At 31.2% G+C, this 17,749-nt stretch overlaps 9 protein-coding genes across 9 annotated transcripts; 4 read left to right on the top strand and 5 right to left on the bottom strand.

The window, feature by feature from the left end:
• Positions 1–434: 434 nt before the first annotated feature.
• On the top strand, positions 435–1,718 carry cand_004290 (ATP-dependent RNA helicae DDX39; the record flags this gene model as incomplete). Its single annotated transcript, XM_067210672.1, has 1 exon — positions 435–1,718. The coding sequence occupies one exon, from the start codon at positions 435–437 to the stop codon at positions 1,716–1,718; it is 1,284 nt and encodes a 427-aa protein (XP_067067338.1).
• Positions 1,719–2,536: 818 nt separating this feature from the next.
• Positions 2,537–4,243, top strand: cand_004280 (major facilitator superfamily transporter; the record flags this gene model as incomplete). The annotated part of the gene is made up of 1 exon (XM_067210671.1): positions 2,537–4,243. One exon carries the CDS (start codon positions 2,537–2,539, stop codon positions 4,241–4,243), a length of 1,707 nt encoding a protein of 568 aa, XP_067067337.1.
• Positions 4,244–4,352: 109 nt separating this feature from the next.
• On the bottom strand, positions 4,353–5,018 carry cand_004270 (uncharacterized protein; the record flags this gene model as incomplete). Its single annotated transcript, XM_067210670.1, has 1 exon — positions 4,353–5,018. The coding sequence occupies one exon, from the start codon at positions 5,016–5,018 to the stop codon at positions 4,353–4,355; it is 666 nt and encodes a 221-aa protein (XP_067067336.1).
• Positions 5,019–5,205: 187 nt separating this feature from the next.
• cand_004260 (uncharacterized protein) lies at positions 5,206–6,734 on the bottom strand (the record flags this gene model as incomplete). The annotated part of the gene is made up of 2 exons (XM_067210669.1): positions 5,206–6,603; positions 6,663–6,734. The coding sequence occupies 2 exons, from the start codon at positions 6,732–6,734 to the stop codon at positions 5,206–5,208; spliced, it is 1,470 nt and encodes a 489-aa protein (XP_067067335.1).
• A 275-nt stretch (positions 6,735–7,009) lies between these two features.
• On the top strand, positions 7,010–8,485 carry cand_004250 (nucleotidyl transferase family protein; the record flags this gene model as incomplete). The annotated part of the gene is made up of 1 exon (XM_067210668.1): positions 7,010–8,485. One exon carries the CDS (start codon positions 7,010–7,012, stop codon positions 8,483–8,485), a length of 1,476 nt encoding a protein of 491 aa, XP_067067334.1.
• A 447-nt stretch (positions 8,486–8,932) lies between these two features.
• cand_004240 (uncharacterized protein) lies at positions 8,933–11,467 on the bottom strand (the record flags this gene model as incomplete). The annotated part of the gene is made up of 1 exon (XM_067210667.1): positions 8,933–11,467. One exon carries the CDS (start codon positions 11,465–11,467, stop codon positions 8,933–8,935), a length of 2,535 nt encoding a protein of 844 aa, XP_067067333.1.
• A 423-nt stretch (positions 11,468–11,890) lies between these two features.
• On the bottom strand, positions 11,891–13,231 carry cand_004230 (uncharacterized protein; the record flags this gene model as incomplete). Its single annotated transcript, XM_067210666.1, has 4 exons — positions 11,891–11,949; positions 12,155–12,340; positions 12,402–12,805; positions 12,888–13,231. 4 exons carry the CDS (start codon positions 13,229–13,231, stop codon positions 11,891–11,893), a joined length of 993 nt encoding a protein of 330 aa, XP_067067332.1.
• A 158-nt stretch (positions 13,232–13,389) lies between these two features.
• Positions 13,390–14,227, bottom strand: cand_004220 (nucleosome assembly protein; the record flags this gene model as incomplete). The annotated part of the gene is made up of 3 exons (XM_067210665.1): positions 13,390–13,970; positions 14,027–14,079; positions 14,175–14,227. The coding sequence occupies 3 exons, from the start codon at positions 14,225–14,227 to the stop codon at positions 13,390–13,392; spliced, it is 687 nt and encodes a 228-aa protein (XP_067067331.1).
• Positions 14,228–14,490: 263 nt separating this feature from the next.
• On the top strand, positions 14,491–17,649 carry cand_004210 (uncharacterized protein; the record flags this gene model as incomplete). Its single annotated transcript, XM_067210664.1, has 6 exons — positions 14,491–15,300; positions 15,434–15,506; positions 15,577–16,076; positions 16,443–16,518; positions 16,581–17,581; positions 17,635–17,649. The coding sequence occupies 6 exons, from the start codon at positions 14,491–14,493 to the stop codon at positions 17,647–17,649; spliced, it is 2,475 nt and encodes an 824-aa protein (XP_067067330.1).
• Between the last annotated feature and the right edge of the window lie 100 nt (positions 17,650–17,749).

The following is a 17,749-nucleotide window of genomic DNA, read 5'->3' as shown; positions in this document are numbered from 1 at the left end:
AATTTGTTAGTGCCTACATTTATACGCGGTACATATTCAGAAGTATCGATGTCTATATACCTGATTGTTTGGGCGCCACTGATCATGTAAATTATCCGTCTCGTCCCGGTTATTGAATATTGGGGATCATATACTAATACTACGAGTACCAAGTTATATAATAAATAGTACTTCATACTATGAATTGACTATATTCACCTTGGTAATAAGCTACATAATATTTATGTATATAAAAATAAACAATTAAAGAAATAGGCTCCAAGCACTAGTACCTCTTACTAATTATCATAACGTAAAAGGGAACTGTACGTACAGTTTGACTGTACCTTTTAGAAAAGAACTTTAAATATTTACTACGTTCTTTTCAACTTTCTTTGATATATAATTTTATCTAATATCAAGACAAGTATTGGTAAAAGTTTTTAAATCTTAATATGTCAGTTCCACATACAGAAGAGTTAGTGGATTACGAGGAGGAGGAGACGACACGAATTGAGGACGAAAATAAACTTACAGATGAATCTGCAAAGGTTGGACGTGGTAATTATGTAGCTATACATGCATCTGGATTTAGAGATTTTTTTTTGAAACCTGAGCTAATTAGAGCTATCGGAGATGCAGGATTTGAACATCCTTCAGAAGTTCAGCATGAGACAATACCTCATGCCATTACAGGTGTAGATATACTATGCCAAGCTAAGTCAGGAATGGGGAAGACTGCAGTATTTGTTTTATCTATATTACAGCAACTCAATCCAGATGAGAACTCAAAAAGTGTGGAATGCTTATGTATTGGACACACACGTGAATTAGCCTTTCAAGTTAAAAATGAATTTGATCGATTTTCAAAATATTTAAAGAATATTAAAACTCAAGTGGTATATGGAGGGATTCCTATTCAGAAGGATATAGAATTACTATCTTCAAATGTTCCCAACATATTGATTGGCACTCCAGGACGTATTATTGCATTAATACGCCAAAAGAAACTTATTACTGATGGTGTGGTTCATTTTGTTTTAGATGAATGTGATAAGTGTCTAGAGTCTCTGGATATGAGGAAGGATGTACAGGAGATATTCATGAGTACTCCTAGGAAGAAGCAAGTAATGATGTTCAGTGCTACAATGGTGAAGGAGATTCGTGATGTTTGTAGGAAATTTATGCAGAACCCTGTGGAGATATTTGTTGATGATGAAACTAAACTTACTCTACATGGTCTACTACAATACTATGTTAAGCTATCTGAAACTGAGAAGAATAGGAGACTCACAGATTTGTTGGATCTTTTGGAATTTAATCAGGTCATAATCTTTGTGAAGAGCGTTTCAAGAGCACAGGCTCTACATAATCTTCTTACTGAATGTAGTTTCCCATCTATATGTATCCATGCTGGTCTTAGTCAACAAGAACGTATCTCTAGATATCAACAATTCAAAAATTTTGAGAAGCGTATTATGGTTGCTACAGATCTTTTTGGCCGTGGAATTGATATTGAGAGAGTAAATATTGTTATTAATTATGATATGCCAGAAAATACAGACTCATATCTGCACAGAGTAGGTAGAGCTGGACGTTTTGGAACAAAAGGATTGGCTATAACCTTAGTAGCCTCTCAGACAGATTCCCAGATTCTAAATGATGTACAAAGTAGATTCGAAGTGAATATTGCTGAAATGCCAAGTCAAATTGATACATCTACTTATATTAATCAATAACAATTGAACAGAAAGATCTATCTAGTAATCTTGACATGGTTTTTAAATCTTTAATGGTTTTATTCTATGGAGATTACTTTTCTTTGCAATATGGGGATAGCCTAAAGTTGATGACAGATTAGACTATACCTATAAAGCTCATAATCCTCACTTTCTATTTATTTAGTGAGATACCAACCAGCCTGTATTTTTAAAACTGACATATTTAGGGGTTATATTGACTTCTGCAATTCAGATATCTTAAATGACTGTTTAGAAGTGATAAATTTAGCATTGATCTATAATTATACCTAAAAAGTTATCCAAAGCTCTGATGTGATTCTTTTAATATATACCGAGATATAATTAATCATACTTGAATTCTAATGATAGGATTAATCTATATTGGAGTCATTGCAGACAGGCTGACAAGGAATTTCAGGCTTAGATCTTGGTAGATATTTTAAGAATTTATTTTATTTTATTGTCTCTACAGGGTTTGTTTAGAGTTCAAAGATTTTGAGAAATTAAGGAGTATAGTTTCAATGAGTGGTAAACAACTTACAATATTTGTATTTGATATTATGGACATTTCATACTATCAAATTCTATATCTAAACCTAATAACTTTTTAGATCTTAATATTGTCTAAGATCCCGGCAACTTTGGAACTATTTGTCGAGTATCAAATCACGCGCCGTTCAATGTATATTATATAAGGTTATCTTAATTTACCACTAGTAGAGTAGATTAGTGAATGCTTATGCTTATCATTTCAATGAATTGATGCATATTATAATATTCATCAAATCCCCATTTTTAGCTAATTAGCAAGTAGGATGTCCTATAATCTAAATACAGATGCAGCTGTAATAGACACCTTGAGTGTGGCATCAATTGGGTGTTCCAATGCTGAAGTTAAAACTTGTAAAACAACTTTTGGGAGGTCACATGAAGATACAGATAGATTGGAGTTAGCAATAACCAATAACCCAAATAATTGGGTAACTCTTGGTTTTTATTGTTGTCTAGTGCTGATGTTGATGTTTGCAATTTTTATTTGTTATGCAGATAGAACAGTAATGCCATCATGTATTAAAATTATTGGACTTGACTTTAACTTCTCAAAATCTGAGCAAGGGCTTATTCTTAGTTTTTTTTATGCAGGATATATCTGGACTCAAATTATTGGGGGTTACCTTTCCGATACAACAAGATTCGGAGGCAAAGGTGTTCTACTACTTGGAGTATTTTTCTGGAGTTTGTCAATGATAGCTACTTGTCTTGGTCAATGGTTGAACTTTGTTGGTTTTCTAATGGCTAGAATTACTTTAGGAATTGGTCAGGGTGTTGCATTCCCAGCAGTAAACTCAATAGTTGGGAGATATATCCCTTCACAAAACTCAACTACTGTTGTAGGAATGATAATTGCTAGTTCCTATATAGGAGCTGGAGCTGCAGCTTTCGTAACACCTCCCATATTAAATTCCATTGGTTGGAAGGGTGTATTTTATATCTTTGGAGCACTTGGTATTCTTTGGTGTTTAGTATGGCTTTTTCTAGATGTCACGAATTTGAAATGGACAATTTCCCCAAAATTTGTGGAATTTTATAAATTTGAACGAAGAAGTAAGCCAAAAGAAGTATATAAAACTGTAGAAATATTAGAAATAGATAGTTATTATAAATCAAGCTTAGAACGAAATGTCAATATCCAAGATAACCAAGTTAGAGAGCATCAGGATATATCCCCGAAAGTCATAAGTTCTTCAGTGATTTTTTCCAATGATTCTAAATACTTAGATGATCCATCTAAATCTTTAAAGACAACTCAAAGAAAAGAAAATTTTAAGCTAGTATCTCACTTTTTGAAATATAAAAGTGTCTGGGCAATTATCTTTGCTCAATATGGTCATAGTTGGACACAATTTGGATTTGTAACTTGGCTCCCAGTATACTATTCAGATGTTAACCTTGTTTCTTCACATACACTAGGTTATTATACGACTCCACCATGGATTATCCAAGCAATTTCCATTATTATTTTTGGATATATAGCTGATTGGTTAGTTGTTCAAAGAAAATGTCGACCAATAGTAGTTCGAAAGATCTTTCAATCTTGCAGTATGGTATTTCCAGCAATTCTCCAGATTACTCTTATTGTTTTAAACCAATTTGAATGGGTATCACCTATATACTCAGTAACTATAGTTTCATTGATGTCTATATTTAATACTATGAGCTGTGGAGGAGTTACTGTTAACCAGTTTGATATTGCACCAACAGCACCAGCCCTTGTATATTCCATTGGAAATACATCCGGAACATTTGCAGGACTCCTTTCTGTTTCAATTACAGGATTCATCCTACATAAATCTCAAGGTGATGTAGAAGAAACAAATATGAAAGAACATTCTTTAGCTTTAGTAAGATGGAGTATTGTCTTACTTGTCTATGCAATTCATAATATTATTGGAGCAATACTATATATCTTTTTAGGTGATGACAAACCAATAGATTTAACTCAGGAAGAAAATTCTGAGTAAAAGTGATTTTAGTAGTAGCTATATAATTCACCCACATCCATAATCAAGTCAATAAACTAGTTTTATATGTAACCTATTGATGCAGAATAATTATCATCACCATATCTAGTTAATCTTCTTTCTTAGATTTCATGAATATTCCAATATATAATCCAAAAGAATATACCTGATGTGCCAAGTAGCTCAGTAATACTATTACAATTAAGATCCACGAAGTAAACAGTCCACTAACTCTGCATTCCCCTACTGGAATTTCTAATTCTTCAGTATCAAAATCAATGTCCTTTAGTTTATTAAAGATCCCCTTTTCTTCCATAGATAAATCTGTAAAATCTTCAACAGTAGCTATTGATGGATAGCAATCATATATTGGGGGTATTGCATAGTTTAACCATGACCATATCCAAGGCCTATTGCATTCGCAGAAACTCCAATAATAAAAGTAACAAGAAAATTTCTCACTAGTAAGCTTAGAACAGCTATATAACATTATATTACATCCCTTATTGACCATCTGTTCATTATTTCTACATAATGGTGGATTTTCTATACTATTTATATTTTCCATCCTAAATTCATATTCATCAGCGAACATCTTTCTTAGTATAAGTTCCACTAAGTTAGTATAAATATTATATATCGCTGGAGTCACTTCTAGACTACTATCTGACTCTAGTGAGTCACTAAAAGTAAATTTTTGATCCCCAGTTATTACCTCTTTATGGATAATAATTAAAAAATAAAAGAGTAAAATTAATATCCCACATTTGCCCATCTATTATACAATACAAATTCATTGAAGTTAGCTTCTAATTATTTACAAACATAAATCTTGGAAAACCTCAAAAGGTAATGCTGCGCTTTACATAATCTTCACAAGCTTAATGGTCCAAAAACCTTTAGGTGTCTATAAATAGGCGCTTATTAAACTTTATTTAGTCCCAAGGAAGCTCAAATTTAATTCAGTAGTCAATGTATAATCTTTGAATTTCCTGTGCTCTTTTAAGAGTTAATTTGACCTTATCATGATATTTTCTTAGAAGATTTGAATCCTTTGGGAATTGTAGATGCTCTTCTCTCTGAATACTTTTATTGAGTATAAATACAATAAATAAAATAGTAATTAATATCAGCCATGCATTTAAGATACCTTCTGATAGGAAACTCACTTTTCGATATGTTTTATTTGATATTTGATCCCAATATACTGAATATATTTCGCCAAAGAAGAATTGTATGCCACTATACATAATCCCCTGATACATAGCCAAAATAATCATAATTAAGGCTACTATATAATTTATACTTGAATATATTTTGCGTTGTTTTATATAATATTTCTTGTTCCTATCAATTTGAGATTGCTTCTTTATCAAAGATCTACTCTTATTGAATAATTGTTGACAATCATTGAACAATGCTACCAAGTTATCTTGAACTTTACGATCAACAATCTTATCTATAGCATCACCTACTTCCCGAATACGATTTAATGGAGGAATAAAAGTATTTTTATCAAGTTGAACTCTTGTAGATTTATTGACTTTAGTATTATTTGCAATATTTTCTATATTATTTTCTTCATCAGATAACCTAAGGGAAGATAAATAAGAACCATCTTTAGCCCCTGGAATATATATTGGAATCAAATCAAATCCTTGTTTAATAGCAACTTTAGAGCTTAGATTCTGAGTTATTTGACACATTAATTTTATACGATCTGCTTCTGTAGGAATTTCATCTATTTTAGTTAATAGAAATACTGTTTTATTGTTAGCATTATTTACCAAATGTGCTACCAAGTCCAAAAGTCTTTTACTAAGTGTTTGACCTGTTGGATCTATACATACAAAGATCAAATCGCAAATACTGATAGCTAATTCCTTTAAAATCTGTACAACATCAAATGAATACAACATATCACCATCAGCTAGCCCCGGGGTATCTATGAAATTTAAAAAGTGAAGTCTATTTAGAAATGAGGGGCACATCTTGACATTTAAGTTGTATAATAAATTTGGATAAGAATAAACCAAGTTACGGAGCTCAGGAAACATCATCAGTGCAGTTTCACCACCAATTTCATTTATTTGCCGACCATTTACTATACAAGTTATTCCACAAGTTTCAATAGCCATTCCTGTTTTTTGCGCTGGTTCTTGTAGTAACCAATTTAACAGTGTACTCTTGCCTGCAGAAATATTCCCAACTACCATTACAGTTGCCTTGCGCCTATTTAATGACACTGGAGTATGCAGAACTTTACTTATTGAATAGAGTCCGATTGTATCATCATCATCGCTTGTGCTGTCGTCTTGGTATGTATATTCATCTTTAATACCATGATAAAGAGAATGAATCTAAAATCAATAATAATAAATAATGAATCAGAGCAAATATAAAAATATTTTTAGCTTACTTCATCAAGAATTGATGCATTTAATAAGTTTTTGTTACCAGGTTTTATATCTAAAGGGTGTCGGCTCTTCATTAAAAGTACAAATTAATTTTACCTCCCTTAACCAAAGTTTATATATAAGATTTATTGGATACTGTAATAATTATCAATATAATTTTCTTTAAATTTCCATTGATTTCTCCTAATATTATATTTACTATACTCATTAGGAATACTATAGTCCCCACAATAAGAAACTCATGTACTTTTTAAAATATACCGCCAAAACATTGCAATAGTGCCACAACCTGGCGGTCCTTATTAAAAAGTTAATAATTTTGCATCTTAGATTCCCTTGAAATAAGATAATGTCATACACAAATGAAAGTTTCGTACAGATACGCGAATTTAAAGCTGTTATCTTAGCAGGAGGTACTGGCAGATTATTGAACCCACTAACTTCATCAACTCCTAAGGCCTTATTACCAGTCTGCAATAAACCTATGATTTGGTACCCTCTGACAAATCTTAGAAAGCACAAGATTCGTGATATCCTTGTCTTTTGCAATGATAAACATACTAGTATGATTTCCTCATATATTGAGCATGAGTTTTGTTGTAAAGGACTTGTAGAATATGATGGGTACTGTACAGACATTAAAGTTATAGGGGTTGAAGGAGACGACACAGAAGGGCTTCTTGGAACTTGGACAACTTTAGTAAAATATGGAGAAAAATATCTGAGTAATTCAGATTTTTTTGTAATGCCATGTGATGTTATCGGGGCCCTAGATCTACTAAGTGTAGTGACAAGCCACAGGATTACACAGGCAGTATGTACTGTACTACTATCCAAGGTAAACTCGAAGACTAGTTCTTGTTCAGGAAAGTCATCTAACATTCAAACACAAGGAGGATGTATAGGAGGTATATCAGTTGATATACAACGAGATAAAAATATGACAATTTTTACTCTGGATGAGGAGCAACATCAAATAGTAGGTATGAAAGATTATTACTCAGCTAAAGAAGAGAATATTGCGGCTGAATTAACGAAGTTGCAATTATTTTGGCATACAAATGTTACAGTAAGTTCAAGCTACGTGGATCTACATGTTTACTTATTTAAACAATCTATTTTTAATATTGAAAAAGTAATTAATAAAGAGGTCTTTATAAATACAATAGAGTTACCAAATGATAGTATAGAATCTATAAGATTGGATTTAGTGCCATTTTTAATTAAAATGCAACATATTCCAGGTTCTGAATATTGGAGTATATCAAAATTAGACTGCGTATCATTTGCAGATGAGATAGATACGAATTTACCAGTGCATCCTAATAATGAAAAATATACAAAAGCTAACTTACCTCCTAAATTATCTGGTACAAATGTTTCATACTGCATACAACCTTCTGATGATATTTGTATCCGTGTAAATACACTATTAAATTATCATGAGTGTAATTTATCTGGAACATCTTCTCAATTTTTTCCTGCATGGCTCTCACATACTCAAGTTAATCCTGCTGGGAAGGATGTATATCTTGGTGACAAATGTACTATTGGAAAGAGTACACAGATAAGAAGAAGTTACATTGGGTCTTATGTCAATGTAGGAGATGGAGTTAAAATTATTAACTGTATAATTATGGATAATGCTACTATTGGGAACAAATGTGTTATTCAAAATTCTATTATTGGGAATAAAGTTTCAATTGGAGTTGGTTGTAAAGTATCTTATTGTGCAATTGAAGATAACTTTATTGTTGAAGATAATTCAAAAATTCAAAATGAAACATTGGAGAAGCGAGACACTATTTTAGAAATTGAGGTATAATTGGTTAAATTTAATATAAGTATTTTATAACTAATATTAAATATTATAAGATGTTTCAGTACTTATTTCATATAAGAAATTTTGTGAATCTTTTTAATACCTCCAATACTTTTTTTCTAGAAATTAAATCTTTTTTGAACAGTTTTCTAATTCGAGACTAATGAATTTAATTAATTTGACTTTCTTTTTTCTTTTCATTCACTAAAAATTAATTATTTATATATTATTAAAAGTAAATATTTAGGCTTAACTCATTTTTTCTTAATACCTCCTAATTTCCGTAATATTATGTACTCACTAACACCTACATATCTTTACAAGATCTACAATATTATAATAATTTGAAATATATTATAGGAAATGTTTAGATTATCTAGACTAACTACTAAATCTAATAAATAATAACATTTATTATTCAGTCTGGTCTTATTATAGATTAATTTAATTTTAAGCTGAACAAATCCCTGCAGTTCCTTTCGATAGGTCACGTAGATTTTCCCACAAGCCCGAGACATTTTCCTTAAATTCCATGGGTGTACTTGAAATAATAAAGCTATCCAGAATTTTTCTTAGACCTAAATCAAGCTTAGAAGATATATCCGTAAGAGTTCGAATTCTTTTTTCTCGTGTTGCTGATGTGTCCATATAAATACGCTCTATATCTTCTAGTTCAGAAGCCTTCTGTCTGGCTCTTTTAATTGTTACCTCTGGTAATCCAGAGAGTTCTGCAACATCTACACCCAAAGATTCATCAGCTGAACCTTTCTCTACTTTATAAAAAAAAGTCAAAAGATTTTCGTTCTTCTCTAAAGCTCTCTTCTTTGTGGTTGCTGTTACTTTTAAATTAGTTACATTTTCCATAGCAAATTCTAAGATGCTTAGTTCATGAAAATGAGTTGCAAATAAAGTATAGCTCTGTTTTTCTTTAACTAAGCAAGATGCAATTGACCATGCTAAACCAAATCCATCGTAAGTTGATGTTCCACGGCCCAATTCATCAACTATAACAAGTGTCTGTGGAGTTGCACTTCGAAGTATAGCTGCAGCTTCAATCATTTCAGCAAAGAATGTAGAGATTCCTAGTAATTGAGCATCAGATGCTCCTATTCTGCACATAAGTTGATGCATTATAGGTAACTGGGCCTCTTCTGCAGGTACAAAGCATCCTATCTGGCTTAATAATGTACAAATAGCAATTTGACGTATATAAGTAGACTTTCCCCCCATATTTGGACCTGTTATAACAGTCAATAGATTCCCATGCCTATGCATATCTACATTATTAGCTACAAAAGTAGTCCCTAAATTCCCTTGTGCTTCTACTAATGGATGTCTAAGATTCTTGCATATCAATCTACAACCACACTTGTGTGGTTCTTTATTATTACAATTTCCATCTGTCATCTTAGGTCTTACAAAGCGTTTTGGAGCACAAAGAGAAGTCAAGGTGAAACTTAATAGAACATCAATTGTACCCAAGATATTTGATAACTTTTCTATTAAAGACCAATATGTAGAAGCAACTGATATTGTCTTCGTTAATACTAAAGTTTGAGCTTTATTATAGCGAGAAATAGCTTCATCTTGCTCTTCTGAAAGTTTGCAGAGTTCTTGGGTCCTAAAAATATAGTCATTTTTATTTATTCTAACCTTTTTAAATCTCTTATCTTGAAAAAATTCTATATCTTTACGAGTGACTCTGAAACATAACAAATTATCAGTACCTTCATTTAATACTCTAACTGCTTCTCTATTACTATCAAAATTTACTTGGCCTCGTTCTTCATACAAAAAATCTTCTATTTCCTTTCTATGAGATTCAATATTCTTTTTAATTCTCTCCTTTTCTTTGGATAAGGCTTCTAATTCCGGAGTAAAATGAGAAACCACAAAGTAATTACCATTATTTGCTTCATCTAGGTCAACAGTACACTCTACTAATTGAATATATCCCTTAAATTTTGATAATATCTCTTCCAATGGAAATAAAATTAATGAATAAATAGAATCAATGATCTTTTTGGAAAGTGTCTCTGTTGTATCCATCTCAGAAATAGATTCAGTTATATCTTTAAACATAAGTGTAGACTGACTAATAGAATCATAAACTTTTACCACATCTTCCAATGAGCACTTTAAGAGTAAACTTTCCGAGTTTCTATAGGATTGTTTTAAAGCTTTTATACCTTCAAAGTTTATTGAAGTAACTCTTCTAAATTTGCTTGAAATCTTATCTAAATCACATACTTTCCTTAAATATATACCATATATCTTTTGTCGTAATATATCATTTTCACTAAAAAATTCCACTATATCCTGACGTTTAGAAATTATTTCTAAGTCAGTTAGTGGTTGTCTAAGCCAACTTTCTAGTTTCCTGCTTCCAATAGCTGTTCTGGTTTTGTTAAGTAATCCATATAGGCTAGTAGATGCCCTTGAACTTTCTCCTTTAACAGGAAAAATTTTTAAAGAGTGAATACAGGCACTATCCATTCTCATATATCCATCAACCAATAAAAACTTTATTTCACATTTACTATTATTCTCAGAGCTCTGATTTAACCTAAAATAATTTATCAAGTTGTATAAAGATTCCCTAATTATGTCACTTTCGAGCTCCTTTTTATAGCTTCTATGTGATCTTCTTAATAAGGGACTTAAAGCATCTACAATAGAATCCATTGTACATACCTTACTCCTTATCTCTTCAGTAGTGCTATTCTGCATCTCAATAATATTTTTAAATCTTTTAAACCCTAATTGATCACTATGGATACTATAAACTAACATATTTGGTTTATTTCTTACTAGTAAAGATTCTATTTCAGAAAATTGATCATTATCAGATACTTCACATACAGAGAATGTCCCACTCTTATTATTAAAAAAACTCAAACCTGCAACTGGACCAGACAAGCTCACTCTCAATGCTATAGAGCATAAAAAACATAAATTAGAATCTAATTCACTAGTATTAGCCATCAATAAATAAAAATAATAAAATTATATCTAGGGTATTTCTAAAACAATATTAGCCCGCCCCCCCCCACATTGATATTAAAATAAAAGCTCTAAAAGTAAATTATATTACAATAAAGTTAAATAATATATCTCCAAAATCTTATGAAGATATCAGTAATTTCAAGATCACTTCTGTTAAGTCACTAATCCAATTATTATCTAATTCTTCAAATTATTTATTACTAATTATATCATCTTAAACTAGACTATAGAACTAAAGTTACATTAAATCTCCTTCCACAAGATACGCAAAAAAATATTAGTTCTTATTTTTAAATTATCTAAGGCAAAGTTATTAATAAAACATTATTTAGAACACCCTATGTACTTCTATTTGCTGCATTCCTTTTTTTTTATTTTGCATTAGCCCCATGATGATATCGATTACATCATAACTCCGCATGCAATAAATGATATAATCCCATGTATAACAATAATAATAACTAAAAAAGAAATTACACTTACATTTAAATAATGCAATATATCCGTTCTTAAAATTTTACATCTAGTATATAAATAAATTATATAAGATACCTAATTAGTTAATATCAAGCTTTGGTTGCCACCAAATGAGATTGACACAGGCTAATAAAATGAAGCTAAAGGTATGAGCATTAAAAGGTACTTTTGAAGTTAAAAAAAACTTACCCGAAGCAAATAGAGCCTTTTTTGGATTAAATGCTAAACATCTGGGTTGTCCCACATGACCTACAAAATTCGTTATATGCTCTCCTGTGTTAGCTGACCATACAGCAACAGAGGCATCAGTTAATCCATAAAATATATATTGAGAATCACTTGAAAATGTTGGAATAGAAGCAGATTTTAACAAAGCTATGTAAAGAATATAAATATTAGTTAATTAAAATGAGGAAAAGAAAACTGGACCACTTACAACTACTCTTATCTGAAAGCTTGTATTCTTTATAAAATTCACCTCTGAATGAACCAAATGATAGAAGCCTACCAGTATTCGTTTTGACTAATAATAATCGTCCATCAACACTAAAAGATACATGTTCAATATATTGATGTGACTCTATATGTTTAGATAAATCGAAAGTATCAAAAATTGTATAGGCTTTGCAATCAAAAAGTGTTAATTTCTGGTCTTCTGTAGAAACAACAAGAACACGTCCATCTGGATCAAAAGCACAAGAAGGAGCCTTATGTTTAGTTTGCTGGATAGCTAATGGTGTATCTAACTTAAAATTAAATATTAATACTTTGCCATCTGTACATGATATAAGGACAAGATCACGACTTGGATGAATTATTAGGCCAGTTCCTCGACAAACCCTAAATATATTAAATAACCAATTATAGACATAAAATTTGAAAGTTTGGTATAAATATGTAATAAATTATCATTATAACTTACGCTGAATTTAATTTTACAGCACGGACATAACGATTTTCTTGAATATCCCATAATCTAATAGCAGATTCATTTTCACCCTTATTAGAAGCGACAAGACATTGTTTATTATTATGAGCAAAACGAATAACATCCATGATATTTTTACGTGAGTGATGAATTCTTGATATATCTCCTGTTGAAATTGTATAAACTCTTAAAGTATCATCTTCGCATACTAGCAAGGAATCTCCATCCTCACTCCAATCTATATTAACTATAGGGCAAATTGCATCTTTGAATACTCTACAAGCCCTAAAGTTTCTTAATGTATCATCACTCAGCTGTATTTTCTGTGTATGAATCATTGATATAAATGAGGTTAACACTTAAATCACTTTACCCTATTTAGTTAAAACCCACATAACCGCCAAAATTGTATGCTGTCAAATATTGAAGACTTATTTAAAATATCTTGCAATACTAAAAAGCTTTCAAGATCTACTTCTAATACACTACAATTAATCTATTCCTCCTCAGCCTGCTCATTGTCACAGTAGTACAATAGAGGGGCATGGAAGATATCTCTGCGAATAATATCACCTATATCAACATTATGGTTAAAGTCCTTATCAAAAAAATCGAAAATAGAGAAATTGAGCTTTTCCTTATCTATGTCACCCTCCATTTTATTTATTTTCTCTGTTATAAGGGTTTTTGGAGATACTGACTTCCATTTAATAGTAGTGACTTCTTGAACTTTTTCTTCATCATCCTTGTATATAATATGTTTCTTTAGTACTAAGGGTTCCATAATATCTGAGACTCCTTCATCAAAAATTAGTGATATACAATAAGAACCTTCATCATCAAGGTTATCATCTAATTCAATATGCTTTAGATGCTTAAGTATATCTAAATCTTCCGAATGTATGTGCTCAGCTATAAGTGGATGTCTACAAAGAGTATCATACCAAAACCTCGGAATTTTTTCAATAACTTTCTTTCTCTCTTCTAAAATTGGTCTCTTCTTTTCATCAAATTTTCTTTGGATCTTCATTTGTTCCTTTGCGCATTCTCTATCTAGGTTCATAAGCTTATGGTCAACTAAAGTAACACATAAAAATTTAGTTTGCAATTTTGAAATGTTACTTAAAACTTACTATCCTCAAACTCTACTAGTATATCTTCAATTGATTGTGATTCTGAATATGCTCTATATAAAAAAAAAGTTGAGAATTTTGAGTTAAAAGTTTTACTTGTTCTAATAAGCATATCCCAAAAGTTTGGTGCACTATTCAAAAAGCCTACCTCTGCTTAAGAGAAGATCCATCCTCATCTGAGCTCGTTTTTTGGCGTTTCATTAGCTTATAGGCTATTTGTCTTGCAATTGGATTCCACAAAAATTCTACACTTCTACTAGTTCTTTCCCCTTTATATCACGTGCTTAGTACCAGATCATTTAGCGCCACATAATATATAACCATAAACGACATATACTTTACAAGATTGTGTGTAAAACAGCTTCAAGTTCTACTTGTCTTGAAAAAGTCAAAGAACATAAAAGAAAGCTGAATATGTATTGGAATGTTTACATGTGTTTATTTACTTAATGTATATTTAAAGCATGATATTATCCACTGGTAATGCAGAGTTGACAACAAATAGTCAATTTACAGATCCATCCACTATGACTAAAGTTGATCCTGAATATAGGGATTATATTAATCATCTACAGAATAGTACAACAGCTTTGAGACACGAAAATAGTATTTTGAAGAATGACAATGCAGCTCTTGTAGCTAAGCTAGATAGAGTAGTTAGCTCTAGTAGAAGTGGCATTAAACTATCTGAAAATGCAACCACTGCAGAAATATCAGAGGCTTTTGACAAACTCTCAAGTGAAAATATACTTTTAAAGAGAGAGATGGAACGTCTTATAAGAGATAATAATAGATGTAAGATTGCATTGCAAAATAATGATCCAAGTATTTTACCAAAAGAAGACTATAATACAAAGCTTGTGGAGCCATCTTCACTCAAAAATATTCAAAATAGTAATCAGGCTCTTTGCCAGTGTGAATATATTCTTAATGAACTATTTGAAGCAGTAACATATAAATTGGAATCATATGAGAAGCATATCTGGGAGCATAGAATGTCATCTTTGATGGCAGAAAGAGATGAACTAGCTGTCCAAAATATGTCACTTACTGATAGACTGGCAGAAATAGAAGCAATAATTAAAGTTGATCATATTTTAGCCGAAAGATTTAATAGGCCATTAGAAGGAACAGATGAAAAAAACCAAATTTTGACCTTACATAGGAAGTTGGGCTTTGCATTAGATGTAAATCAACAACTAGAACGTCGACTTGCATTTGAATCACAGCTTTCAAGATCTTGGCAAAGTAACATGCACACTATTGTTAGTGAGGTAAGTCTAATTTCAAATATATCTTATATATCAAAAACCTAGATAGGCTTTATATTCCCAATTTAGATAGTCTACTCCTTTATACTTCTTAAAATTAATCTTAGTACACTCTTTAATATTCCAATTATTATAGCTTCGTCAGTATTTATATGAACTTGGAGCAGCAATTCGTAATTCAAATGGATGTGGATTTTTCCGATCATGTGGTAGGTGCATGTATTTAAACCTGTATACCAGTATAATATTCTAAATATTTTGTGTGTGCAATTATTATAGGAGAAACACTCAGAGGAACTCATAATAATGGGAATTCTAATGTAGCAGATGATACTTTGAATATAGGGATAAAGAGATCAGATAGAGAAAGTCTGAGACTTTTAAGACTAGCAAAACAAAGGATAGAAGCAGATACAAAGCGTCTAGAGACCTGTAATAAGAGAATAATTGAACTTGAGAATGAAGTTGCTTCTTTGAGGGTACGTAATCATACTTCTATATACCAGGATGGTGCAATGCAACGAGCAATACAAGAGCAAATGGTTACTTCTGGGATTATGAATAAAGATCTTCAGTTATATAAGACTAAATCCTCAATAAAAGATGAAACTATAAGTAATGATAGACATAGAGATAATAGTAAAGAAGAGGGAACTGTGGAAATGACGAAAGGTAATGTAATTGGAAATTCCAATGCAGATGGAGATGAAACAACAGCAAACGATAATAGTATAAAATTATCATCTAAAAAGAAAGATAATGAAAATCCTGGGATGAGGGTTACTGACTCAAATAAGAGATTAGGAAGCAAATCTCACATTCATATGAAAATTTCTGCTCCACATAATGGAAACTCCTGAACTATTGGAGTATAAAGTAAATATAATATAGTAGATTATTTTAATTTGTTGGCTAATTTCAAACTTTGAATATGATTTAATCAGGGATAATTAAAGGACTAAGACTGGTATTAAATTTTCTTTGAAGTACCTGATTTAGTGATTACATAAGTCTTTTAAGCTTTTGAGTCCTTCCCTAGATAATTTCAAATCTACTACTGCCGTTGTATTTGCTTTAATAGTGACTGGTGTAACTTTTATTTATATCCTTTTCTGTATTAATCTTTCCACTTTTTTACTGAGCAGACTCAAATAGTAAGGAATAAAAATTCAGCTTTTGAAGTAAATATTGGATCACCTAGTTCACTAAATTTTGAGCATGGTAAGCTCTACATTTAAAGTTTATTTTTTTTTCAACTTAACTTTATATTTTGTTTATTTCAGGAATAAGATATAGTGCTTACAGAGGTCGTATTGAGAGGTTAAGTGGCTGGTTAGAAGATCAAGTTGTTAGTGGACATATGTTTGAGAAGATGAAAGAAATTAGACAGAAAAGACTCTCGTCTGGCATAATAATGAAACATTCTAAAGAAGAAGATCAAAATAATGCATCTATTGACACTAATAAGATTGAAGACAGAAGTAATTGCATCCTAAATCCCATGGATATTGATGCAAAACAGGATATTGAAAGGAGAACTCAACAATTTTTGAGAAGTAGAGTTTTAAAGTCGGGAATAAATCCATATGCAGGATATAGTATATCTAATAATATTTATGGGGCAATAAGTAACAATGAAAAAATCGGTACAAATAGAATAGGAGTAGAGGATCAGTGGATAACAAGTGGTATGATTCCAGGTGATTCTATGACGGATCTTCCACCTCAGTACTATTTATGGCGTAAGAGGGAATTACTAAATTCTCTATCTCCAGATATTCAACTAAGAAAAAATTTACTGAATGAATCAATTAGCAGAATAAAATCTATACAAGATAAACAAGTAGATCAATGCTCACGCAAAGGAGAAAGTGATGATGATATTTGTAAGACTGAAAATTCAGCTAAACTATTTGCACCACCACTTGTCATGCCAAATATTCAATTACCTAGTAGGAAACATCATGATGAACATACGAAGAATATAGTCAACTCAAACTTAATAGCAGATCTTGTAACTCGGCAGATACAGGAACATCTAGAAAATATTGTTGTTGACAAACAAAGTGAATTAGAAAAGAAAATTGAAACTCTAACTAGCCAGATTAAAAGTTTAGAATCTAAAGCTACAGATTATGTTGGAAAACAGATTAAACTAGCTATGGAATCAGTGAAAAGTCCCAAATCTTCACTACCTTCTGTTCCTCCAACACCATCCCAGCAAAATTCTACACAAAAACCTTTACTATCAATAATTAAATCAACAATTTCATTTGTTGATACAGTAGATAAAGATACCATCGATATTCACCAATCTAAAATACTTAATAAACCTAGAAATCTGCCAATTGAAACTCAGAAGAAACTAGGGAAAGCTCCGAAAGAAGAACATGTGCCATATCTAATAAATGTCAAATTTTCACATTATGTAACCTTATTTAGTCACCATATA

This window comes from Cryptosporidium andersoni (assembly GCF_001865355.1).
Source record: "Cryptosporidium andersoni isolate 30847 chromosome Unknown contig_43, whole genome shotgun sequence".
Lineage (NCBI taxonomy): Eukaryota > Apicomplexa > Conoidasida > Eucoccidiorida > Cryptosporidiidae > Cryptosporidium > Cryptosporidium andersoni.
This window is presented reverse-complemented; position numbering and strand designations above follow the sequence as displayed.